Source organism: Trachypithecus francoisi, unplaced genomic scaffold (assembly GCF_009764315.1).
Source record: "Trachypithecus francoisi isolate TF-2019V2 unplaced genomic scaffold, Tfra_2.0 Lachesis_group3, whole genome shotgun sequence".
NCBI classification, from domain to species: domain Eukaryota; kingdom Metazoa; phylum Chordata; class Mammalia; order Primates; family Cercopithecidae; genus Trachypithecus; species Trachypithecus francoisi.
The window spans coordinates 14,894,628-14,918,871 of record NW_022681468.1 but is presented as its reverse complement, the minus strand read 5'-3'; the positions used below and the strand labels follow the sequence as shown (position 1 = coordinate 14,918,871).

Here is a 24,244-nt window from a genome sequence, read left to right as displayed (position 1 = left end):
CTTAATGATCTAGGAGAGAAAATATACAGTGATTCTTTTGAAACAAGTGAGCCAATAAAAGTTTTGTTTATATTATCGAATAAAGAGTGCAGCTTTGAGAAAATAAAATTGCATTTGTATTTAGAGATATAAAAGTGATATTAAAGCACTTAGGTAATACAAGAAAACAGATTGTTAAGAAGAGCTGTAAATGGCAAGAATGACTTAGAGACATAACAGAACCAACTGTCTCTTTACACCCCTTCCTGTCTGTGTAACACTGGCCTCCTGCCTGCCCTTTCAAATACCAGTTATACAAGCATAATCAGAGCTTTCTCTGTAGCTAATACTGATTCCACAAAATAAGTCCAAAGTTCATATACATTTACAATGAATATTAGTATTTTTTATATGAATAGGAACCTAGGCCACCTAAGCCTTATCATCTATAATCAAGAACATTTGAAAATATTCTACTAGTGAGGGCTTAAATGAGTGTCTGAACAAGTACTAAATACAGATTGAGTATCCCTTACCCAAAATGCTTGGAACCAGAAATGTTTCAGTTTTTGGATTTTTCAGACTTTGGAATATCTACATTATAGTACTACCAGCTGAGCATCCCTAATCCAAAAATCCAAAATCCAAAGTGCTCCAATAAGCATTTCTTTTGAGCATCATGTCAGCATTCAAAAAGTTTTAGACTTTGGAGCATTTCAGACTTTGGATTAGGGATGCTCAATCTGTATTTCAAGAACTCTGATAATATTTATTAACGACAATAAATCACAGAATTTTAAATTTACCATCAACTATTGGGAATTACTCAGGTAGGTGTCTAAAAGAGGATGCGGCCTTAGATATTATAATAGCATAACATATAGCATTGAGCTGTCACAAAGCAATGAGCTGGTTCACAACACTGCTGTTTCATCTCCATCAGTCTAGCCCAACCCGAAGATTATCAATTCCCAGTGTGTCTCCTCTCAGTTGCCCATATGTCTTCCAGATAATGCTGTAGTTGCACTGGCCTTCAATCTAACTAGACTGTTTTCTTTTTTTTTTTTTTTTTGAGATGGAGTCTCGCTCTATCGCCCAGGCTGGAGTGCAGTGGCCGGATCTCAGCTCACTGCAAGCTCTGCCTCCCGGGTTTACGCCATTCTCCTGCCTCAGCCTCCCGAGTAGCTGGGACTACAGGCGCCCGCCACCTTGCCCGGCTAGTTTGTATTTTTTAGTAGAGACGGGGTTTCACGGTGTTAGCCAGGATGGTCTCGATCTCCTGACCTCGTGATCCACCCGTCTCGGCCTCCCAAAGTGCTGGGATTACAGGCTTGAGCCACTGCGCCCGGCTAACTAGACTGTTTTCTAAATAAATACTGCTCTTGGTAAAGGTAACCATTTCAACATTAGGGCACAATACAGAAGATGTTACCATATTTTCAGGGGAAATTGGAGATATACAGAACAAAATACAAGTCAGACTACAAATAACCATTTTCCTGACAGAACTACAATAATATGGAAAGACCATTAATTATGGTAATAGGTAAAAAGATCGGAGTTCAAATCCTGCCTCTTTAATCCATAAAATGGAAGTAATACCACCTATTTTAGAGATGCTTATAAAAAGTAAATGATGAGAAGACTAAATACATAAATGTTATGTCAAATGTCCATAACAGACACTCATTATATAATTGTTTCCTTGCTGCCCATTTCCAGGCCCTCTACTAGATTTAGAGATCCCAGCCTGGCCAAGTCTTACAAGGTAGAAGACTTTTGGTTGGGCAGTAACTTGCCTCAGAATCAAGTCATTTTGAGGAAAATTCCTTCACATCTGTCTTTTTTTCTTTGTATTCCTAAAAATCTCCCCTCTCCTTTCTCCTACTGGATTTAGGCAAGCTTACTTTGGCTTGTCCTTTGGTGTCCATGCGTCAGTGGTTCCTGCTGGCTTGCCTCCCTAGTGTCTAAGTCACTGCTTCTATTGTTGACAGTTCCTCTGCTGTACCATCTCCTATTTTTGCTTATTTCTAATTTCATGTTAGATGGTATGTATTTATTAATTACATGCCTTGTTACTATTGTGCCTAACCTAGATATCTAAAGTTGATGCATTTCTAGGCTCCATTATCACCTTTCCAATAACCTTGAATCATTACCTACTAAATGCAGCCCTAGAATAGTTCTGACTTCCTGGTTGCCTCTAAATCAGAGATGAAATGAGGATATGCCATCTTTGTCAGCTGTTGGATTCAACAAAGCCCTGTAAGCCACCTGATCACTGAACCAATTAATAATCCTAAGCATAGGACATACCTTAGGGAAAGGACAGGGTATATGAGACCCTTTATAAACATCAAAAAATACATGATGTGCCTGTGGTAGAACACCATCTACAATCATAAAAATCTAGCTATACCCAGATGTTCATTCCACAGAAAGTTACTCTTTTATTTGATAATTCTGCCTTCCCTAACAGATCAGATGGCTTTAGGTAAGATGCATGTGAACTGATAAGGGAGAAATCATATCCACAAAAAGTCCAATCAATCCAATCGACCCCTGATGGTCAACAGGGTGACAGTCAACACAATGGCATTGCCTCAACATCCAGGAAAACTAACTGGACAGCCAGGGCCAACTTAATGACTCTGGTTTCACTAGGACCACACTTAAATTGAAGCAAGTCAGTCAGGGAAGGTACAAATCGAAGTCACACATCAATGAAGTTGGTCTCAGTCAACTGTGCCAATTTATCACAGAAGACTAAATTTGACTTAATATCAGTATTGTAGTGGGGGAAAAATGAAAAGAAAAAAAACACCTACTTTGTTTTTTAAGTTCTTCGATTTGTTCTTCTTTTACATCTAACTGTTCTGTAAGTCTTGATGCTGAATCCAATGCAGCATTTGCTTCATCCAAACGTTCCTGAGAAAGAAAACTTTATTAAAAAGAAGTTTGCAAAAATTATTTCACAAATTAGAAGGCTGAGAGACATCTTAGAGTCAACCTTTACATTCTGGCTGGTGAAGCTGCACCTCTATGACCTTGGGCAAATGTATCTAACCAATAAGTATCAAAGGCAGCACCCACATTCTTCTCAGTACAAAACTGCCTCATGTAGAGGAACTACATAAAAAGAGCAGATACCACTGAAAGATAACATGACAGAAGTTAAAAAAATATATATATATATAAACTACAAAAAAACAAAGATACAGAAAGTCCAGAAATACAGCAACAAAAGTTCTTCTCTTTTTAATTTTTGAAAGTCTAATAAAGTGATGCTTGATTATGACTTTGTTACTTTAATTTCCCTGACCACTACTAGCGAATTTGAGCATTACTTTTCATGTTTGTTTACACAGCAAGCTGGATCTGCCCTTCCGTGAAAACCTCTTAGGATACATTGCCCAAGATTTTACTAAGTTGTATTTCTCCTGTCCGTCTGTAAAAGCACCTTGTATAGTAGATATGAAACTTTTTCACCTCTGCTATGCAAATATCGTTACCATATCTGCCATTCTTCTACTGACTCTATGATGTCTTTTGTCAGGTAAACATTTTAAATACTATATAGTCAAACGTGTTCTACTTTGCTTTTACAGCTTCTTAAGTTTTAGTCTTGGTTAGGATCCTCCTTGCCCTTAGAATGTACATGCAGTCTTCCAGATTTTATTACAAGATATTTTGTAATATATTTACATCTTTAACACAGTGTTTCTTAATGGGAGCGACTTTGACATTCCTTGCCCAATAAATGCCATCTATCCCCAGATAATCAGCACCACTCCCAGTTGAGAATCCCTGCTTTAATATAACTCGACTTTACTTTTGTTTATGGTGTAAGATGATGGTCTGCTTTTTCTTTCCTTCCTTCCTTATGGACAGCTGGTTTTATTAACATTGTTAATTAGATAAGCTATCCTTTTTCTCATTAAATTAATTTAGGTTTTAGTTTCAAATTCTCAAATAAATCCTGGGCTCTATTTCTGGATTCTCCTTAATCCACTAATCTAGTCAATATTGTATCGATTTATGGCTCTATTATGATATCTAGTAGGCAGATCTCTCCTCACTGCATTATTTCTCATAATTTTCCTGGCTATTCTCAAGTATTCTCCCATGTAAATTTAAGGTCAAGTTTTGCCATCTTCGATCAGTGTGATAGCCTTTTTACTGTGTGTCATCTTGGATAGGCCACAGTCCCCAGTTATTCAATCAAACATAATCTAGATGTTGCTGTGAAGGTATTCTGCACATGTAATCAAAGCCCTTAATCAATTGAATTTAAGAAAGGCACATTATTCTGGATAATCTGGGTGGGCCCGATTGAAGCAGTTTTAAAGTTCTTAAAAGCCAGAGTTTAGGCTTCCCCCTAAAAGAGAAGAAATTCCTTCTTTGGACCGCAGCTTCCGCCTGTGCCTATGGAGTTCCATCCTGCTTGTGACTTTCCTTTCCTGGCTGCCTGTGGACAACAGCTTTGGCCCATGCCTGTTGAGTTCCAGCCTGCCTTTGATGTGGTCTTCCCATCTTGACTGCCAACCCAACAAATTTCAGACTTGCTTAGCCAGCCCCTACAATCATATAGCAAATTCCTTGTAATGAATTGCATGTGTGTATCCATATACATCACATATATAAATTTGATACATATACATACACACCCTACTGATTATGCTTTTAGAGGATGAACCCTGATTGATTTATAGAGTGACTGAAATTAAAAATTTTAAATAAAATATTTACTATTCAAAAATCCACAAAACTAAATTTAGTGTGAAGGAAATTTAAACTTTCAAATGATTTTTAACCTCACAGCATTTGTACTTATAAGGTTATTAAAGCTTAAATCTACACTTAGACTTTTTCCAAAATCAGCATTTAGATTTTGTTATTCTTTCTACCAATAGTTTGGTTTTTATTTCATTAATTACAGCTTTTATTTTTATTAATTCCCTCAGTTTCTTCTCATTTATTTTGTTGTTCTTTTAAATGTATATTACATTTTAAATTTTAAAAAATAAAACTAGTTTTAAAAGGAGATTTGGCTGGGTGCTGTGACACATGCCTATAGTCCCAGCTAGTCAAGAGGCTGAGGCAGGAGGATTGCTTGAGCCCAGAAATGCAAGGCTGTAGTGCACTATTATGATCACACTGGTGAAGAGCCACTGCATTCCAGCCCAAGAAACATAGCAAGATTTCATCTCTAATTAAAATAAGAAAAAAATGACAGGCATAGAGGCTCACACATGTAATTCCAACACTTTGTGAGGCCAAGACAGGAGGATTGTTTGAGCCCAGGAGTTTCAGGTCTGCCTCTGAGAAAAAAGAGAAGAAGATCTGGACTTCCATTCTAGCAGTTCCACAGACTGTATACTCTGGATCCACTAGAAACTGCTAAGCATGTTGGATAAAACGCATCTTTTTAAATGTGTTAATGAGCTGACAAGAAAGTAAGTATAAATGCTCAATAAACATATTAAAAGATGCTTGACCTCACTGGTAATTAGGGAGGTGCAAATTAAAACCACAGGAAGACAGCCCTTCTGCTATGGCTTGAATATATCCCCACAAGTTCATGTGCTGGAAGCCTGATTCCCAATATGGCGATATTGGGAGGTAGGGCCTGATGGGAGGTGTTTGGTTCATGGGGGCACCACTCTCATGAATCGATTAATGTCCTTATTGTGGAAGTGGGTTCATAATCAAGGGAGTAGGTTCCTTACAAGAGAAGGAGTTTGGCCCCCTCTTGCTCTCTCGTCTCACCCTCTCTTTGCCATGGGATGATGTAGCAAGGAGGTTTACCAGTTGCTGGCACCTTAATCTTGGATTTCCCAGCTTCCAGAACCTGTGAACTACTAAGTTGCTGTTCATTATAAATAATCCAGTCTGTGGTGTTCTATCGTATCAGTACAAAATGAACTAAGACACTTCCTACCATCAGATTGGCAAAAACTTTCAAAGTCTGATAACGTCAAGTGTTGACAAGGATATAAAACAAGAACTCATGTGCACTACTAGTGGGAGTAAATTAGCACAACCACTTCAGACAACAATTAACCATCATCTAATAAAGCTGAAGCTGTCGTATATTTCCTATAACTCAGCAATTCCAATCAAGATATACATCTAAAAAAAACTTCTTGTATGTATAGAAGATATCTGAAATACCCTTTATTAATAAAATGTGTAAATTATATATTAATGCAATGCATACAGAAGTGAAAATAACGAACCATCTACATACACTAACACACAGTAATATGACTGAATCTCATAAACACTATGGTAAGTTTTTTAAAAAAGCAAGTCTCAGCCGGGCGCAATGGCTCATGCCTGTAATCCCAGCACTTTGAGAGGCTGAGGCGGGTGGATCACGAGGTCAGGAGATCGAGACCATCCTGGCTAACGTGGTAAAACCCTATCTCTACTAAAAATACAAAAACTTAGACGGGTGTGGTGGCAGGCGCCTGTAGTCCCAGCTACTCGGGAGGAGGATGGCATGAACCTAGGAGGGGGAGCTTGAAGTGAGTGGAGATTGCACCACTCCACTCCACTCCACTCCAACCTGGGCGACAGAGCGAGACTCCGTCTCCCAAAAAAAAAAAAAAAAAGGTTTCTCCTAAATCTAAAAGCACATTATTTTGGTGTTCTATCTTTTCATAGGGGTTCCTTTTTATTTATTCCTTATATATAATTTTTGTATGTATGAAATGTAGCATGTAATAGAAAAATCTTTTAAAGGATGATGTTATTATATAAAAGAAAAAGATTTAATGGGATTATATATATTGTTTTAATCCATGTGAAACAGAGTGCTCAGTAAATTTTGTTGAAAAAAGAAAATTACACGCCAGGTGCAGTGGCTCTCGCCTGTAATCCCAGCACTTTGGGAGGCTGAGGTGGTGGGCGGATCACCTGAGGTCAGGAGTTCAAGACCAGCATGACCAACATGGTGAAACCCCCATCTCTATTAAAAATACAAAATTAGCTGGGTATGGTGGTGCATGCCTGTAATCCCAGCTACTTGGGAGGCTGAGGCAGGAGAATTGCTTGAATCCAGAAGGCAGAGGTTGCAGTGGGCTGAGATCACGTCACTGAACTCCAGCCTGGGTAATAAGAGTGAAACTCCGTCTCAAAAAAAAAAAAAAAAAAAAAGAGAAAATTATAAAGTTAAAATAAGCTGGGTGTTTTTTTTTTCCCCCAGAGATCTCTAAAATACCTATATATGCCAAAAAATTTAAATGTCCTATCATCTTCCATTTGCTGTGTCTATTCTAAACTATGACACCTTAGGGAAATCCTGGGTATCCTGTTCACTGTCAGGCTGCAGCAGAGGGCCGGATTCAGGGTAGAAAATTTACTAAATGAACAGTTTAGGAGATTATTTCCAAGACAAAGACTCTACAAGTAACTGTTTCATGAATAATAAAACCTACAAGAGAAAACTATTTTGTCCTACCTGTAATGATATCACTTTTCCTTCCAGATTTTCTGCCTTTTTCTTCCATTCAGCTAAAAGCTGTTTCTGCTTTTCGAGTTCAGCAGAATACATAGCTTTTTCCTCTAAAGAGAAAAGAAAGTTACATTAGTATTTTACAATCGTGATAAACTAGAATGTTAAGCCATTTGAAATTTTAATAATCTAATGAAAACAGTTCAAGTGTCTCAAACAGAAAAGAATATATGCTTTAGTGATGACGTTAAGTAGTACTAAAGTAATGAGATCACTTTCTTCTGCCTAAACACTTCTCCATCTTGTCCATCTTGCAGATTCTTCTCTCCCTTCATAACTCTACTCAAGTATTTCTTCTTTGGTAATGCTTTCTCTACAGTCTCAGTTCCACACTGCTTTGTATACATACCCACTCTAATAATACATTATATTGTAAAGCAGACCTCAAGAATTTGTTTTTTTTTTTTGAGATGGAGTCTCGATCTGTCACCCAGGCTGGAGTGCAGTGGTGTCATCTTGGCTCACTTACTGCAACCTCCGCCTCCCGGGTTCAAGCAATTCTCCCTGCCTCAGTCTCCTGAATAGCTGGGATTATAGGCGTCTGCCACCACGCCTGGCTAATTTGTGTATTTTTAGTAGAGATGGGGTTTCACCACGTTGGTGAGGCTGGTCTTGAACTCCTGACCTCAGGTGATCTGCCCGCCTTTGGCCTCCCAAAGTGCTGGGATTACAGGCATGAGCCACCATGCCCGACAAAAATTCTTATATCTAAAATTTAAGATTTCAACCCTGAAGAGACACAGAGGTACAAATTTAAAGTTTTGCTTAGGCACAAAACTACAAGGCCCTGTTACTTCCTCATTCTCATATTCCCTAATCACCTCCCCCAACTAGCAGTTAATTTACTGCCAATAATTACTGAATGCACAAATAAACAAATTGATGGATGAATGATCTAAAGTGACTAAATGTAAGGATAGGAGGTAGAATGTGAAAAGGTATATTTGGTTCTCAGGGTAGAACTGCTTGGGTTACTATTATTGTGTCTCCAAAAACGTACCTTCCATATGGACTAGAAAATGCAGTTACCTCAAAGCATAGACGAATTGCTATGAACATGTGAATCACTATTTCAAAGAACAGTAATTAATGATTATCTGAAGTAGGTTCAATCTCCAGCCCTTATCTTAAAACCTAACTATTCTTTGTATGTACGTATCTCTCTTTCTTTGTATTCTCCTCTTCATTACTTGATCATCTTTCCTTGTATTTCCTCAACTCTCACCTCTCACTGGTAATAGGATACTAAAACAAATTTTTAATCATTACTAAAGAAAGTTTGTTTTCTTGTCTTAATTGTAAAAGGAGTCTAAATTAACTTTTTGATGGCTACTCACCCTTCCCCTCTACCAGTAGGTAACCTTTCAGAGATTTCCCCATGCCTCATCTAAAACAGGTCTCAAATTAGGCAAAATTACCAGTAACTACAATTTTTCTTCATTGAAAGAGTGACCGTAGAGCTTACCTTGTTGGAAATGCTCTAGTACCATCTGCAGGTTGGCCAGTGACAGAGCATACTGCTTTACTTGTTCCTGAGAGACAGAAAGCTGCAGCGCAGTTTCATCCCTTTGCTTGGAGACTACATTCAATTGTTCTTGCAATGACTCTACCTGCACACTGGCTTGATGGCTTCAAACAAAAAGAATAAAAGTCAAACTACTTCTATCTATTTAGATACTTTAAGAAGAAGAAGCCACCTTCCCTACATCTTATTGCTTTATTTTATTTCATTTTTTTGAGACAGTGCCTCGCTCTGTCACCCAGGCTGGAGTGCAGTAGCGCAATCACAGCTCACCGCAACCTCCGCCTTTCATGTTCTAGTGATTCTCCTGCCTCAGCCTCCTGAGCAGCTGGGGTTACAGGTGCCCACCACCATGCCCCGCTAAATTTTGTATTTTTAGTAGAGATGGGGTTTCACCATGTTGGCCAGGCTGGTCTCAAACTCCTGACCTCAGGTGATCTACCCACCTTGGCCTCCCAAAGTGTTGGGATTACAGGCGTGAGCCACCGTGCCCGGCCTCTTATTCCTTTAAAATCAAGTTAGATTTCAAAGTATTTAGATACTTTAATAAGATGAAACATCCTCCCTACATTTTTTATTATGGTAAAATATACAGAAAATTTACCATTTTAACCAGTTTTAAGTGTACAGTACAGTGGCATTAAGTACTCTCATACTGTTGTACAACCACCACCACCATCCATCTCCAGAACTTTTCTGACTGTCTCAAACTGAAACTCCATACCCATTAAATAGTAACTCCCCTTTCCCTTAAAAACTACTATCCTACTATCTATCTCTGCTAATGTGATCTTCTCTACACTTTACTGCATTAAATTCAAGTTAAATTTCAAAGAAACTTGAAGAGTTCTTCTGGTACTTGTTGCCCTGCTTTTGTAAATTCAATCACCCTTCCTGTGAAAGTGACTTTGAACAAATGGCAGTCCTTTTAAAGACTAAGAATTAAGTTAAATAAGAAAAGTCAGCAAAATAAAAATGTAGGCCAGTTGAGGTGGCTCTCACGTGTAATCCCAGCCCTTTGGGAGGCCAAGGCAAAAGGACTGCTTGAGCCCAGGAGTTTGAGGCTGCACTGAGCTATGATCACACCACTGTACTCTAGCCTGGGTGACAGAGTGAGATCCTGTCTCTAAAAATACAAATAAAAGAAAAATGTGCAAATGAATAGCCTGCTAAATATATTTGAAGATATATTATGAAAAATAAATTTGTACTTCCAGGCTAAAACTCTAAAACTCATGAAATGTTTTGTAAGGAACCCTGGAAGTCATTTTGTCCAGCTCCCAATTTAATACAAAATGGATTCTATGACACTCCCTTGCCTTTGACCCCTTTGCATTCACGGTGAACTCACAACTTTCCAAAGGCTATCCCACTGATGAAATGCTCTGAATATCAGTTATCTTTTATTATCATCTTTCTTTCTGCCTATATTAAACACAATAACCTCTATCTCTGACTCCAGAGATTCCTAAGAAGTAGATACAGATATAGCACCTATCTGGACTTATGTCACTGGTGTACTTCCTGAATGTATAATGATTACATTCAAAATACTGCAATAGTCTCCCAGGGGTCTTAATTTCTGTTTAAATTTTTATTCAAGAGCAGCCCATTAAAGCTCATTAGGATCAACTCATTTTGAAGAGACTTTACCCATTAGCACCCTCTTGTGGAAAGAGTGTAAGTTGGTCATCAGAAGGTCTAAACTCAGCTCCCAAATATCTCTGGACCTTATTCAACTTTGCTGGTTAGCAGTCACTCAAAGGGTGACTGTAGGAATGAAAGGGGGATGAGTTATGATGGCACTCTAAAAGTTAATAAATACCAGGTGTTACTACTGTTAAGTAAGGGCTCACACCACCGTAATCTGGTTTGTACATCTGAGTTACTCATACAACAAGTATTTACTGAATAGCTATTAAACTCTGTGTAATATATGCTATGCGATAGGTAGAAAATGAATGGGCCCATTCCTACCTCCCAGTGACTTTACATTTCATTGAGTGGGAAACAGTATAGGATATGTCAACAAATACCTGTACCCTAAATTAAAATATAAGTGCCCTCAAACTACAAGACTCAAACTAAGTATTATGCAAGTTTAAAGGAAAAACATCACACCCGGAAGGTTTGTTTTTGGACATGACAAGTGGGGTGCTAAATAAAGCACCTTTTAGGAAGAAATGGAATTGAAGAATAGGCAAGATTCACAGAACAACTTGCTGGGGATCAGGTTCACTCTTCAGGCAGAAGAAGGCATATGAAAAGAAAAAGCAGAAGAAAAAGAAATCGGAAAACAGTGGCTCTATCTGAGAAAGTGAGTAACACAGTTTGGCTGCATGTAGCTGACAATGTGAAAAAAGGCTAAGGTGGTAGGATCCTGGGACCATCCTTGAGTCAAGATCAGTTTTTGAAAAAAGGAGCAACAAGATCACAGCTCTAATAAAAGGAAGGTTATTCTGGAAGTTATTATGAAAAATAAACGAAAAGTGCAGAGAATAGAAACTATTTTAATTAAGAGAAAATAAGGGCTTGAAAAGTGCAAAAAAAGAGTGAGAATATAGAATGTTACAGCGTTTCTGCCAAAGTGAAACATACAGCCAAATGATCACTCACTGTTTTAATCCCCGTTTTAAACAAGTTTTCCAGCTGAGTCTGAAGGTATAATAATACACTCTGCAAAGGTGGGGTAGGGGATAATTCTCAGGAATATTGACTCTACTGGCCTATAATCTCTTTGCAGACAGATAGAAACTATTATCTCATTTTATCTCCCTTTGGGTCATAAATAGCAAAAAGATAAATATATGCATATACAACTAATAGGAGGAATACAAATGGACACAATTTTTTGTAAAATAATTTGGCAGTATAATCTCAGAAGTTTTAAAATGCTTCTTGATCTAGAAGTGCCGTTTCTCAAAACTTAACACTAAGGATATAATCTGTCATCAACAAAAAATTCATGGCTTGGGATATGACAACACTCAGTGATTTTGAAAAGTTGTAACATAATAAATGACTGGGTTAATCATGGCAAATCCAAATAATGGCATATTATGTAGCCATAAAATATTGCAAACACACATGGCTTAACATGTACTGACATTCATATTATTGATAGAAACAGGTTACAAAACCGTGTATTATAATCTCAGTTTTGCTTTAAAAAGGGTTTATAATATATACACACAGACATGAAAGTATAAAAAGGCGGCCGGGCGCGGTGGCTCAAGCCTGTAATCCCAGCACTTTGGGAGGCCGAGATGGGCGGATCACGAGGTCAGGAGATGGAGACCATCCTGGCTAACACGGTGAAACCCCGTCTCTACCAAAAAATACAAAAAGCTAGCCGGGCGAGGTGGCGGGCGCCTGTAGTCCCAGCTACTCGGGAGGCTGAGGCAGGAGAATGGCGTGAACCCGGGAGGCGGAGCTTGCAGTGAGCTGAGATCCTACCACTGCACTCCAGCCTGGGCGACAGAGCGAGACTCCATCTCCAAAAAAAAAAAAAAAAAAAGAAAGAAAGTAAGTATAAAAAGGCACACAAGAAGATTATGTCTGGGCATGTAGGGCTCTGTGTGATTTGTGTGATTTTCCTAAACATGAAAAATATAACCTTTCTATAACTAAAAAAAAAACAGGAAAAAAATTTTATTGAGAGAAATAAAAATCTAAAGTATATAAACAGGGACCGGGTCACGCAAGAGTGCTAATAAACCCAGTTAATTCTTCATGCTGACCTTGGTCTCTACTTTTCTACTTCCTTTACTCTCTTCCTTCTAATATCCACACCCTATTCAACTTCAAATCATTTGATGAAAAATAAAACCACATAGTTATTTGGGAGTTGGACAGAGCCAATTAAAATCAGTCAGAATTTCAAACTGTACTCCTAAAATGGTATGGTAAGAGGCAATGATCTAGGGTGATGGACAAGACACACAGAGTTTGAATGCCAGATCTGCTTAAGAGTCACAGCCTCAAGTGTGAAACCCCCACACACTGTTTGTGCCTACCTTGGGCAGGTTATTAAATCTCTTTACCTTCAGTTTCTTCATCCATAAAATACAGATACTGAATTTTGCAAGGATGAGCTAACATACAAAAAATACTTACTGAGTCTGATATTTAAGAAGTGTTCAGTTAAAGTTAATGCAAAAAAATGAAAAAATTACCTTGCATTTTCCATTGCATTAGAGGATGAAACTAGCTTTTCCTCCAATACTGTGACTTTCTTTCTTAGTTTAGCCTCTCTATCTTCTGCAGCCAAAGCTTCACGGGTATAAGAATCTTCTGATTCTAAAAGATGATTACGCAATCTCTCTAGCTCCTGGTTTGACCGAAATTCTTTGTCACGTAAACGTTGAACCTGTAGAGAACATTATTTTTCTTCTACAAAATGCTCCCTTACCCCACTACAAACCATTGTCATCAAATCTTTTTCCCATTATTGAAGTGTATTAATTATATACCAATTTCTCATACTGCAAAATGTATTTATGCTAGGAAAAAAATACCTTGAAATCATCTTGAATATGCATCTGGAAGCTTTACTTCGCAAAAGTTAATTTCCTGTGGCTATAATGGAAAATGGAATTATAAAATTCATTCTGTATAAAGTACTCTTTGTGACAGGCCACTTTTTCAGCAAATCTCATTTTTTTCATACTATATGGGTGGGCAATTTTTCTTATATCTGAGACATGCCATGGTTTTCACTTTTGAAGACTGAAATAAAATGCACCATGGGAGATTAAAATTTTACTATTGCACAGCAGAGGAAGACTAAGAAAAATCACTTAAGAGAGAAATTCATTTTCATTGGTCATCTTTCCAGTTCTCTTAATAGTTATTAAACTTGTTGATTCATAATTCCTTTAAAGTGAAAGTATACCTCATTCTGTAGGGCAGTATTTTCCATTTGTTTTTGTTTCAGGGCCAACATGACTTGGTCTCTCTCCTGTTGAAACACAACTGTCTTCTCCTGCATTGATTTAACTGCGTTTAAAAGCTGATTTAACTCTCCAGTCTTGCCCTTTTGGAAAGAAAAAATTTTAGCTTTAAAAACACACACACACATATTTTAAAAGAGATATTTTCTTCATTAAATTATTAAATCATTTAATTTTTAAATCGGGAACTGGCAAATGAAGTTAAATCACTTTGTAGCTTATGCCGGGCAGCATGTAGTGTTCAAGAAGTGCTAGTTGAATATTTTGTTTTGCCTATCATCTCTTTTCAAAATTTCTGCCACTAAAAGGATAGAAATCACAGCAAAAAGGCACTACCAAACAAGCCCTACACAGCACCCTATACACCACCAAACACGCCCTACACAGCACCCTATACACCACCAAATACGCCCTACACAGCACCCTATACACCACTGAACACGCCCTACACAGCACCCTATACACCACCAAACACGCCCTACACAGCACCCTATACACCACCAAACACGCCCTACACAGCACCCTATACACCACGAACACGCCCTACACAGCACCCTATACGCCACCGAACACGCCCTACACAGCACCCTATACACTAACGAACAAGCCCTACACAGCACCCTATACACCACCAAATACGCCCTACACAGCACCCTATACACTAACGAACACGCCCTACACAGCACCCTATACACCAACGAACACGCCCTACACAGCACCCTATACACCACCGAACACGCCCTACACAGCACCCTATACACCACCGAACACGCCCTACACAGCACCCTATACACCACCAAACACGCCCTACACAGCACTCTATACACCACCAAACACGCCCTACACAGCACCCTATACACTAACGAACAAGCCCTACACAGCACCATCATATAGTACAGTATAGTATATAGTGTAACAGGAAATCCCCAATAATTCTTTCTAAAATGAATTGGATATAAAAATTTAAATATTATCAAAAGTTATATATAGTATAGTATATAGTGTAACAGGAAATCCTGAATAATTCTTACTAAAATGAACTGCATATAAAAATTTAAATATTATCAAAAGCTACTGGCACTATCCATATAACTGCTATGACCTCCTGTTATATATGGCTGAATAAACCAATAAGGTCAAAATATACCCAAAGTCACATCAGTGACAGAACTGGGATTAGAATATTTACTGAGCCTATTATGAGAAAAGTATTACCCATGGCTAATACTTTTCAAATTCCAGGTTGTGACTAATCAATTCATAAAAATCAATTTAATGAGTCATTCAGCACATTTTCTTATTATTTTTTAAAAATTTCTAACCGAATGTGCTACCTGAATAGCACATTCTTTTTTTTTCTCTCTTTTTCTTTTTTGTTGAGACAGAGTCTTGTTCTGTCACCCAGGCTGGAGTGTAATGGCGTGATCTCAGCTCACTGCAACTTCTGCCTCCCGGGTTCAAGTGATTCTCCTGCCTCAGCCTCCCGAGTAGCCGGGATTGCCCACCACCATGCCCGGCTCATTTTTTGTACTTTTTTTAGTAGAGACGGGGTTTCACTATGTTGGTCAGGCTGGTCTCAAACTCCTGACCTCAGGTGATCCACCCACCTTGGCCTCCCAAACTGCTGTGATTTCAGGCATAAGCCACCACGCCCAGCCAGCACATTCTTTTTCAAACAGGTATCAAACGTACTAAGAGCAATTTCTGGTTCCTGAAACTTTTCAGTTACACACACACACACACTCTTACTGTGTCACGATGTAAAATGTATTTTTTACTGCAGATGGTTAAAGATGTATGTGTGTTTCACAGTGCTTTCCTTATATATAAGAATCTCTAAAATGTTAACAGCTACTGAAATATACCTAAAATTTGATTAAATTGAAGTGACTTCAAAATTCTCTCGACACACTTGTTTTCTAAAGAAAAATATTAAGTAGTACTTAGTAATCTGTAAAAAATTAATGTACTACCAAAAGTATTTGGAAGTATCTAACAATTTGAGGGAGAACTTCCAGATGTCTCTGAGGAAAATTTATTTAGAATAAATCACACCTTGAAATAAATATTTCTAAATGAACAAATGCACAGTCCTCTTCAAAGACAATATAAATGAAATAACATTAAAAAAAAGTCTCCTCCACCCCCAACTTACTTCTACAATACTCCATCCAGAACATACCTGTTCTTTCTCTTTCAATAGCTGTTCAAAAGCAAGAGCCTTCTCCTTCATTGAGTGGCACTCAAACTCTTTTTCTCGCAGCATCATAGAAAACTTCATGTTAGTCTCTTGTAACGCTTGATATTCTGTTTCCTTTCCCTTGGATGTTTCCACTATTTTTTCATTTTCTCCTTTTAGTTTGCCAATGTCCATCTCTAGAATTAATATTCTCTCCTTTAGGTTTGTTACTGCCTGCCTCAAAAGTTCGTTTTCATTTACTTTGTTAGTGAAATTTTCATTGGAAGAAAGTAGTTGATCACTTTTGGCTTTGATTAGGAGGTCTTTTTCCTTAAGTAACTTTTGCAAAACATCTTGTTTCTCCTTTAGCTGCTTGATTTCTGAATCGGTTTGTTCGTGTTCTTTTCTTTCTAGCTCTGAGGTGGCAGCAATCGAATCAGATAATCTGTGATTATTTTCCTGGAGAGTTCTAATTGTTGCATCTTTTTCCTGTAGTGATTTTCTTAGCTCTTCTACCTCTTGCTGAAGCAATTCAGAAGATTCACTCAATACATCAGACTTACTTGCTCTAAGAGACTCTGCAGATTGGGGAGTAAGCAATGATGCAGAAGACAGCTGGGGTGAAATAATATCAAGTTTTCCTAAAAGAAGATCCTTGGTACTGCAAAGCTGCCCAATGCTGTGCTGAACTTGTGCTAATTCCTGCCCAAAATTTTTGAGTTTGGTTTCATTCTGCTCATAACTTTGGATCAGGCCAGTATAGTCCACTTGTAATTTAGAATTATTATCACTGTCAACCAAAACCTGTGCCTGAAGTTGGTGAAGCTCTTCCTGAAGCTGGGCTGACTCGTGTTGCATATTTTGTACCGTGGTCATCACCTGCTGCTTCCACTCTTCCATTTTCTTTACTTGCTGTTTTAACTTGTCACGTTCCTGTAGAAGCTCCTCAAATTGATTACTATTAACACCTCCAGCCTCATTACCAGTGCTGGATGTTTGTAAAACTGCCAATAAAGTCTGACATTTCTGACTTAGAGCATCTATTTCGATGTCTTTTTCTCGAATGATACGTGACAAATTCTGAATAGTTTCTCTAAACATATCTTGGCCACTACTTTCAAATCTAGTAGACAATTTTTTATTTTCATCTTGCAGTTTGATGAGAGCTGCTTCCTTGGCAGCAACGATATCCATCATTTTGTGATATTCTGTTTTTAAATGGCTATTTTCCCTAGTCTTCTCATTCAAAACAGCGAATACCTTTTCTCTTTCCATAGCATAAGCCTGCAGTTGCTGTTGAAGGTAAACAACATCTTGAGTATAGGAAGTTGAAGAAATTCTAGCATGAAGAGCTTGTATCTCCAAGTCTTTCTGCTGAATAATCTGAGTTAGTTTACCAACTTCATCTTTGGATAACTGATCAATCTGTTTAGTTAAAGATATATTCTTTTCATTTAGAAGTTTAATCTCCAGTTCTCGCTCCTTTATTCCTTTCACTAATCTTTCCGTTTCAGCTTTAGATAAATCATGCTTTTCACTTCCATTTTCTATATTAAGGCTCTGAACTTTTGTTTCTTGAAAAATATCAGAGTTATCTGTTTGAATGTCCTGTCTTTCTTCATGCAACTGGGTTTTGATTTGTTCGATTGTTTTTTGCAAACTCTTAATTTCCTCATCTTTCTCTAAAAAGAGCTGTGTGTGTGTGGCGTTCATTTGCTCATGCTGGTATCTAAACTCATCCATTTCCTTCTTTTGCTCTTGTAAAGACTGAAGTAGTTGCATCTTACTCTGGTTTTGATCTTCAATTATCTTTTGATGATGTTTAATTTCCTCTTCAAGATGATCCTTGATCATGTTCAGTTGAGACACCTCAGATGCTAGTTCAGCAACACTATCAAGGGTTTTAGGGTCAGTCACAGGTGCGGTTCGACTCTGCTGTTCCCTGAGTCGTTCCAATTCTTCTTGCAGATGATTATTTTCTTCTTTCATGGATCCAAGACTTCGGTCCTTTTCCTCTATGGTCTGTCTTAAAATTTCATTTTTTCTTAAGGCCTGAGAATATTTATCCAATTCCTCCTGCAGCTTTGAACTTCTTTCTTGAAGCTTTTCAATAAAAATTTCTTTCTCCTTTATAAGTTGTGCCAACTGCCTCTGCTCTTCTAAACTAGATGACAAAATGTCCTTAGTTTCTTTATGGTCAGTATCCATCTGTTCAATATTCTTTTTGAGTTCTGCTATTTCCATGTCTTTCTTTTGATTGAATTTAATTAAATGCTCATGTTCCAGCGGTAAGGGAGAGGTATTCAAATTACGTGCATTTGACAGTTCTGCAATGGTTTTCTCATACTTGTTTGCTTCTTCCAATAGCCTCTTTTTAGCCTGACACAATTCTGCTTCTATCTCTCCTTTTTCCATTTTTAGAGTCTCCACAATAGTGTTTTTTTCCAGAGAAAGCTGATTGTTACTAGCAAGAGATTCTTCTAACTGATGCCTCACATCTTCACATGCTAAAACTAACTTTTCATTCTCCATTTTGACATCAAAAGCAACTTTCTTTAAATTTTCATTGAGCTGTTCTAATTCTGAAAGATTTTGCTTTAAGTTTCTAACTTCAGCTTCTCTTTCTTTAAGTAAGGTATCCTTAAAATTACTATTAGAGTCTTGACCTAGAGACTGAGTTAACTCATTCCTTATTCTATAAAGCTCCTCCTCATTTTGTCTAATACGTTCCTTAAGTTCTAAATTCTCCTTCTGGATGCTTACATTACTTTCTTGTGATTTATTTAGCTGATCTACTAAATTTTCTGCTTTGTCCTCAAGTTTCTGCTTGGTTAAATGTAAATCATTTAGGGCTACTTCACTTTGAAGTAGCTTTTCTTTCTGTACATCTAACTCTTTAGTAATGTCCATTTTATCATCTTCAAGTTGATGAACTCTCTTTTTTTCATCATTTAGATCTTGTTTCAGTTTACTGATGATGCTATCTACTTCATTTTGTTGCTTGGATAGCTGATCTTTTATCAAAATCATGTGCTGAAAGAAAAATTTGCATGGTGACTTTACAACATGTTCTCATTTTACTACTTAAAGAAAATTTTATAAAATCTCATACATAATAGAAGAATAATCCTCAGCTATTTCCAATCCTTCTTCAAAACATTGTTTTTCTATCAAAACACCCACTGCAAAATTACTTATTACTATTTTACAGCAAATCCATCTTGCCTTTTTTTTTTTTTTTTTTGAGACGGAGTTTCGCTCTTGTTGCCCAGGCTGGAGTGCAATTGCATGATCTTGGCTCACTGGAACCTCCGCCTCCCAGGTTCAAGCAATTCTCCTGCCTCAACCTCCCGAGTAGCTGGGATTACAGGCATGCGCCACTACACCCAACTAATTTTGTATTTTTAGTAGAAATGGGGTTTCTCCATGTTGGTCAGGCTGGTCTCAAACTCCTGACCTCAGGTGATCTGCCTGCCTAGGACTCCCAAAGTGCTGGAATTACAGGCATGAGCCACCACGCCCGGCCCCATCTTGTCATTTTTTAAAGCATTTTAGGGATACGAATTTAAAACCAAAGATGGTAAATAGTATTTTTCTTTTTTTTTGAGACGGATTCGCTCTATTGCCCAGGCTGGAGTGCAGTGGCATGATCTCGGCTCACTGCAGTCTCTGCCTCCTGGATTCAAGCAATTGTCTGCCTCAGCCTCCTCAGTAGCTGGGATTACAGGCACCTGCCACCATGCCCAGCTAATTTTTTGTATTTTTAGTAGAGACGGGGTTTCACCATCTTGACCAGGCTGATCTTGAACTCCTGACCTCGTGATCCACCCGTCTCCACCGCCCAAAGTGCTAGGATTACAGGCGTGAATCACCACGCCAGGCACGTTGTTTATTTTTAACTCTACACTAGAGTAAGAGTCAACAAACTACAGCAATTGGCCAACTCAGGGATGCTGCCTGTTTTGTAAATAAAATTTTACTGAAAAATGGTCATACTCATTTGTTGATATCACAACAGAGTTGAGTAGACTGAGACTATATGGCCTACAAGGCCAACGATATTTACTATCTAGCACTTTACCAAAGAGGTCTGTCAATCTCTATGAACTAAAATGTTAATTAAATCAAACCCATCATTTCTGCATGTTAATCCAGTGTTTAGTCTACTTAGTAGAATGTGCTGCCTCACTGTATTTAATACAGTGTTACCTTTGTAGCTTCTTGATTCTGTCTGTCCAGTTCTTCTATCTCAGCTATCAGTGTTTCCTTTTCACTAATACTCTGATTGAGTTCTTGTTCCTTTGCCTCCAAATTAAGTCTTAAGTCATGTAATTCTGAATCCAAACTTATGTCTCTTGTTGCTGTACTTTTAATTACTTCATATTCATTGTTCAATTTTAAAAGTGACGTCTGAAGTTCTTCCTGAAATGATAAAAGGAAAAAAGCAACATATACTTTCAATTGGAGACACCAAAAGATTAAAAACATACATAGAAGCAAAACTTGGGAATCTATTTCAAGTGCTCTATATTGGAAACAGTACTGAACTATACCTCAGTAATTGTATGTAAAATTCAACAAACCACATCCTTCATTCATGTGCAATTTTACTTGTAGCTTCAAGCAAAACATTTCTACAACCCTAGACAGATGCAACGACTCTAAGTTTGTCCTCCAGTGCCAAGTTCTTCTTTACAAAAAACATTTCCATTTGAGAGCCTCTTCTATCCTGCTCCACTGTGGCTACCCTTTATCCATCCCCTGGCCCCACCCACCGTACATACATACTTTTCAAAATGTCCCCAAGTCTTTCTGCCTTCCTCACTTCCATTCTCTAACATCCAGTCATCAACAGCCTCAGACTAAATAAAAACATAAAAAAATCAACGCCCTTCACCCAAACGTTTAACCTCTCTAATTAGAAAATAAAAGGTTTCTTTTCTCTTACTAAAGGAGTTTCCTTTATTACTTTTGCTTCTGTCAGAACATGGAACTTTTTCTTGACCCAAGAAATAATCCTCCTTCCTTCCTTTACCTTCTAACCTGAGCATGGACTAGGTTCCCCTCTGTCACACCTGACATTCCTAAAGATAGTATATTTTATAGTCTACTATAAAATATAGTAGACATTTTATAGTCTACTACCTGGTATTTAATGCTTTCTCCAAAATCTCAGAAGTGGGACAGTTCTCTATGCTTCAACATTATTTCAATCTCTAGTTATAATGTTTGTAATAACTATATATTAAAGCCTTCTTTCACTGACAGATTTTTAAACACCAAACCCATATGGAATCTACTTTAAATAAGAGTCTTGAACCAGGCGTGATGGCATTTATCTATAGTTCCAGGAGGCTACTTAGGTGGCTGAGGCAGAAGGATTACTTGAGCCAAGGAGTTCAAGGCTGTAGTGCACTATGATCATGCCCGTGATCAGCCACAGTACTCTAACCTGGGCAACACAGCAAGACTCTCTCTCTCTCTCTAAAAAATAAAATTAAAAAAAATAAGAATCTCAAATTCCTTCAAATAAACAGCCTAATATAAACCTTATAAAAGAAACTCAACATCACTATGGAGAGTTAGTTGAAAAAACAGAGATCTGATAAAAGCTATACTAGAGCATCTGTATCACAATTCTTATTTCCTTCCAATTCAAAAATTTATTCTGACTACAGCTGAAAGATGGAAACAGCATTCTCTTAAGTCTTTCTAAAGTTATCTGTTCAAATTAGGAGAACCACAAAAATTTTCTTCAGGTGGATCTTAAAAGCGCAGACAGCCTCATAGGTACTTTATAAAAAAATTATTTAGTGTTTTTTTGTAGATATGGTGTCTCACTACGTTGCCCAGGCTGGTCTCAAACTCTTGGCCTCGAGCAATCATCCCACCTTGGCCTCCCAAAGTGCTGAGATTACAGCATAAGTCACCACACTCGGCCCTCATAGGCACTTTTGGTATTCTTAATCAGTAAGCAGACACAATTCATGGACTACTTAACATCAAAAGAAAGGAGAAACAGCTATCAGAACTAGCTACTGAAACCAAACACATCATGAAAAGGTTACAGGTCCTACCAGATAAGTGCAGAGAGTTCTGCCAACTACAAACTACTAGATCAGTCAGGTAAAGAGCAGGATACAATGGGAGCAAAAACAGGAAAGATAAAATATATATAATATAGTAATTTTTAAAATGATGGGGAGATACTGCTAGCACATAGTGGGTAGAAAGAGTGGCAACAAAAATCCCACAATACACAGCGTAGTGCACACAACTAAGAATTTTCCTGCTTAAATGCCAATAGCAGTCCCTTTGAGAAACACTGCATATATACTAATGTGGAAAGATGTTGGAAATATGGTATGTAAAAAGGGTATTTATAATAAGCTGAGATTTGTATTTTTTAAAGCTACTGATATATACAATCATACATGCATAGACACAATCCAGAAAGAAACACTAGAAACTGGTAACAGAGACTGCCTCTGGGAAAGAGGCCAAGCCACAGAGGTACAAAAGATACTCTACTTGTACTGTCCAAAGGTTTTCAGTATGTATGTTTTCTGGACACATATATCAGAAAATATGCATCACTTTTTAAAATTAAGAATTTAAATTAAGACACTGGTCTTTAACTTAATAATACTAGCTTACAACTCTTCTATATTTAAGCACCTGCCTTAGCCAATAAATTTCCCCCAAGTAGTTCAAACATAAAAACACTTCTAAATACCTTTCCCTTTCAGAATCTTATTCCTTCCTGCTATGAACACATACAATAAAGACCTTCTTTCTACCACTGAAACTGTTGCTCAGTACCCCTATAAAGACCTTCTTTTGCCAGGTGTGGCGGCTCACGCCTGTAATCCCAACACTTTGGGCGGCTGAGGTAGGCAGATCACCTGAGGTCGGGAGTTTGAGACCAGCCTGACCAACATGGAGAAACCCCATCTCTACTAAAAATACAAAATTAGCTGGGTGTGATGGCTGGCGCCTGTAATCCCAGCTACTCAGGAGGCTGAGGCAGGAGAATCGCTTGAACCCGGGGGGCGGAGGCTGCGGTGAGCCGAGATTGCGCCATTGCACTCCAGCCTGGGCAACAAGAGTGAAACTGCATCTCACAAAAAAAAAAAAAAAAAAAAAAAAAAACTTCTTTCTACCATTGAAACTGTCGCTCTGTATGCCTCACCACTAAGAAAGTACTGTCCACCAAAATGGACACATTCTGAAGCACATAAGCAGCCTATACAGTTATTATAGTATGCCACTCCAGACCTCCTGACCTACCTGTGTATGCTCCTGCTGTCAGGACATTATCAGAAACCAAATAGAACCTCCACCTATCTTTTCTGCTTGTTTCTCTGTGCCTACTAGCTTACTTCTAAATATGAACTCAAGCCAGCCACTTATACTCTGAACTTTGCCCAGGTACTTCCACCTAGCCTGACAAGCATCAATGAGATCAGCTTTATTTTAAGGACTTGAGTCAATTACTCAACATTCCATTTGGATATCAACTGGCCTTTGGCTGTGAACTATAACACACAACATTTTAATTCTGCCCCCATTTTTACAGCACCAACCTTTTCTTGACTCAGCAATGACTTCTCTTTTTCTAAAACTTCGATATGCATTTTAAGTTTCAGATTGTCTTCAGCAAGACTGTTATCCTACAAAAATATTAAAGCAGTGTTTTCAGGTAACAAGAAATTTCCAGTTTATAAAAAAGCAGGCAATCTATACAATTGTGGGTTTCTATTCAGTATTTCTTTAATGATATGTAATAATTATAAGAACGCAATACTTAACCGGGCACGGTGGCTCATGCCTGTAACCTCAGCACTTTGGGAGGCTGAGGCAGGTGAATCACAAGGTCAGGAGATCAAGATCATCCTAACACAGTGAAACCCTGTCTCTACTAAAAATACAAAAAATTAACCGGGCGCGGCGGCACGCTCCTGTCATCCCAGCTACTCAGGTGGCTGAGGGAGGAGAATCGCTTGACCCCAAGAGGCGGAGGTTGCAGTGAGCCGAGATTGCGACTCCAGCCTGGGTGACAAGCAAAAAGGCTCCGTCTCAAAAATAAATTA

The 24,244-nt window shown here is 38.1% G+C and overlaps 1 protein-coding gene across 2 annotated transcripts in view; it reads right to left on the bottom strand.

Annotated features, from left to right (window-relative positions):
• Positions 1–24,244, bottom strand: part of TRIP11 (thyroid hormone receptor interactor 11) — a 69,582-nt gene that overhangs the window by 18,067 nt on the left and 27,271 nt on the right. For both annotated transcript variants that reach the window (XM_033191550.1, XM_033191551.1), the window contains exons 9-16: positions 23,738–23,824; positions 20,361–20,573; positions 16,155–19,184; positions 13,915–14,055; positions 13,196–13,389; positions 8,964–9,127; positions 7,445–7,548; positions 2,808–2,907 (exon numbers count right to left, since the gene is read on the bottom strand). In XM_033191550.1, the coding sequence (XP_033047441.1) occupies positions 2,808–2,907; positions 7,445–7,548; positions 8,964–9,127; positions 13,196–13,389; positions 13,915–14,055; positions 16,155–19,184; positions 20,361–20,573; positions 23,738–23,824 (4,033 nt within the window). The remainder of the gene's footprint in view (positions 1–2,807; positions 2,908–7,444; positions 7,549–8,963; positions 9,128–13,195; positions 13,390–13,914; positions 14,056–16,154; positions 19,185–20,360; positions 20,574–23,737; positions 23,825–24,244) is intronic.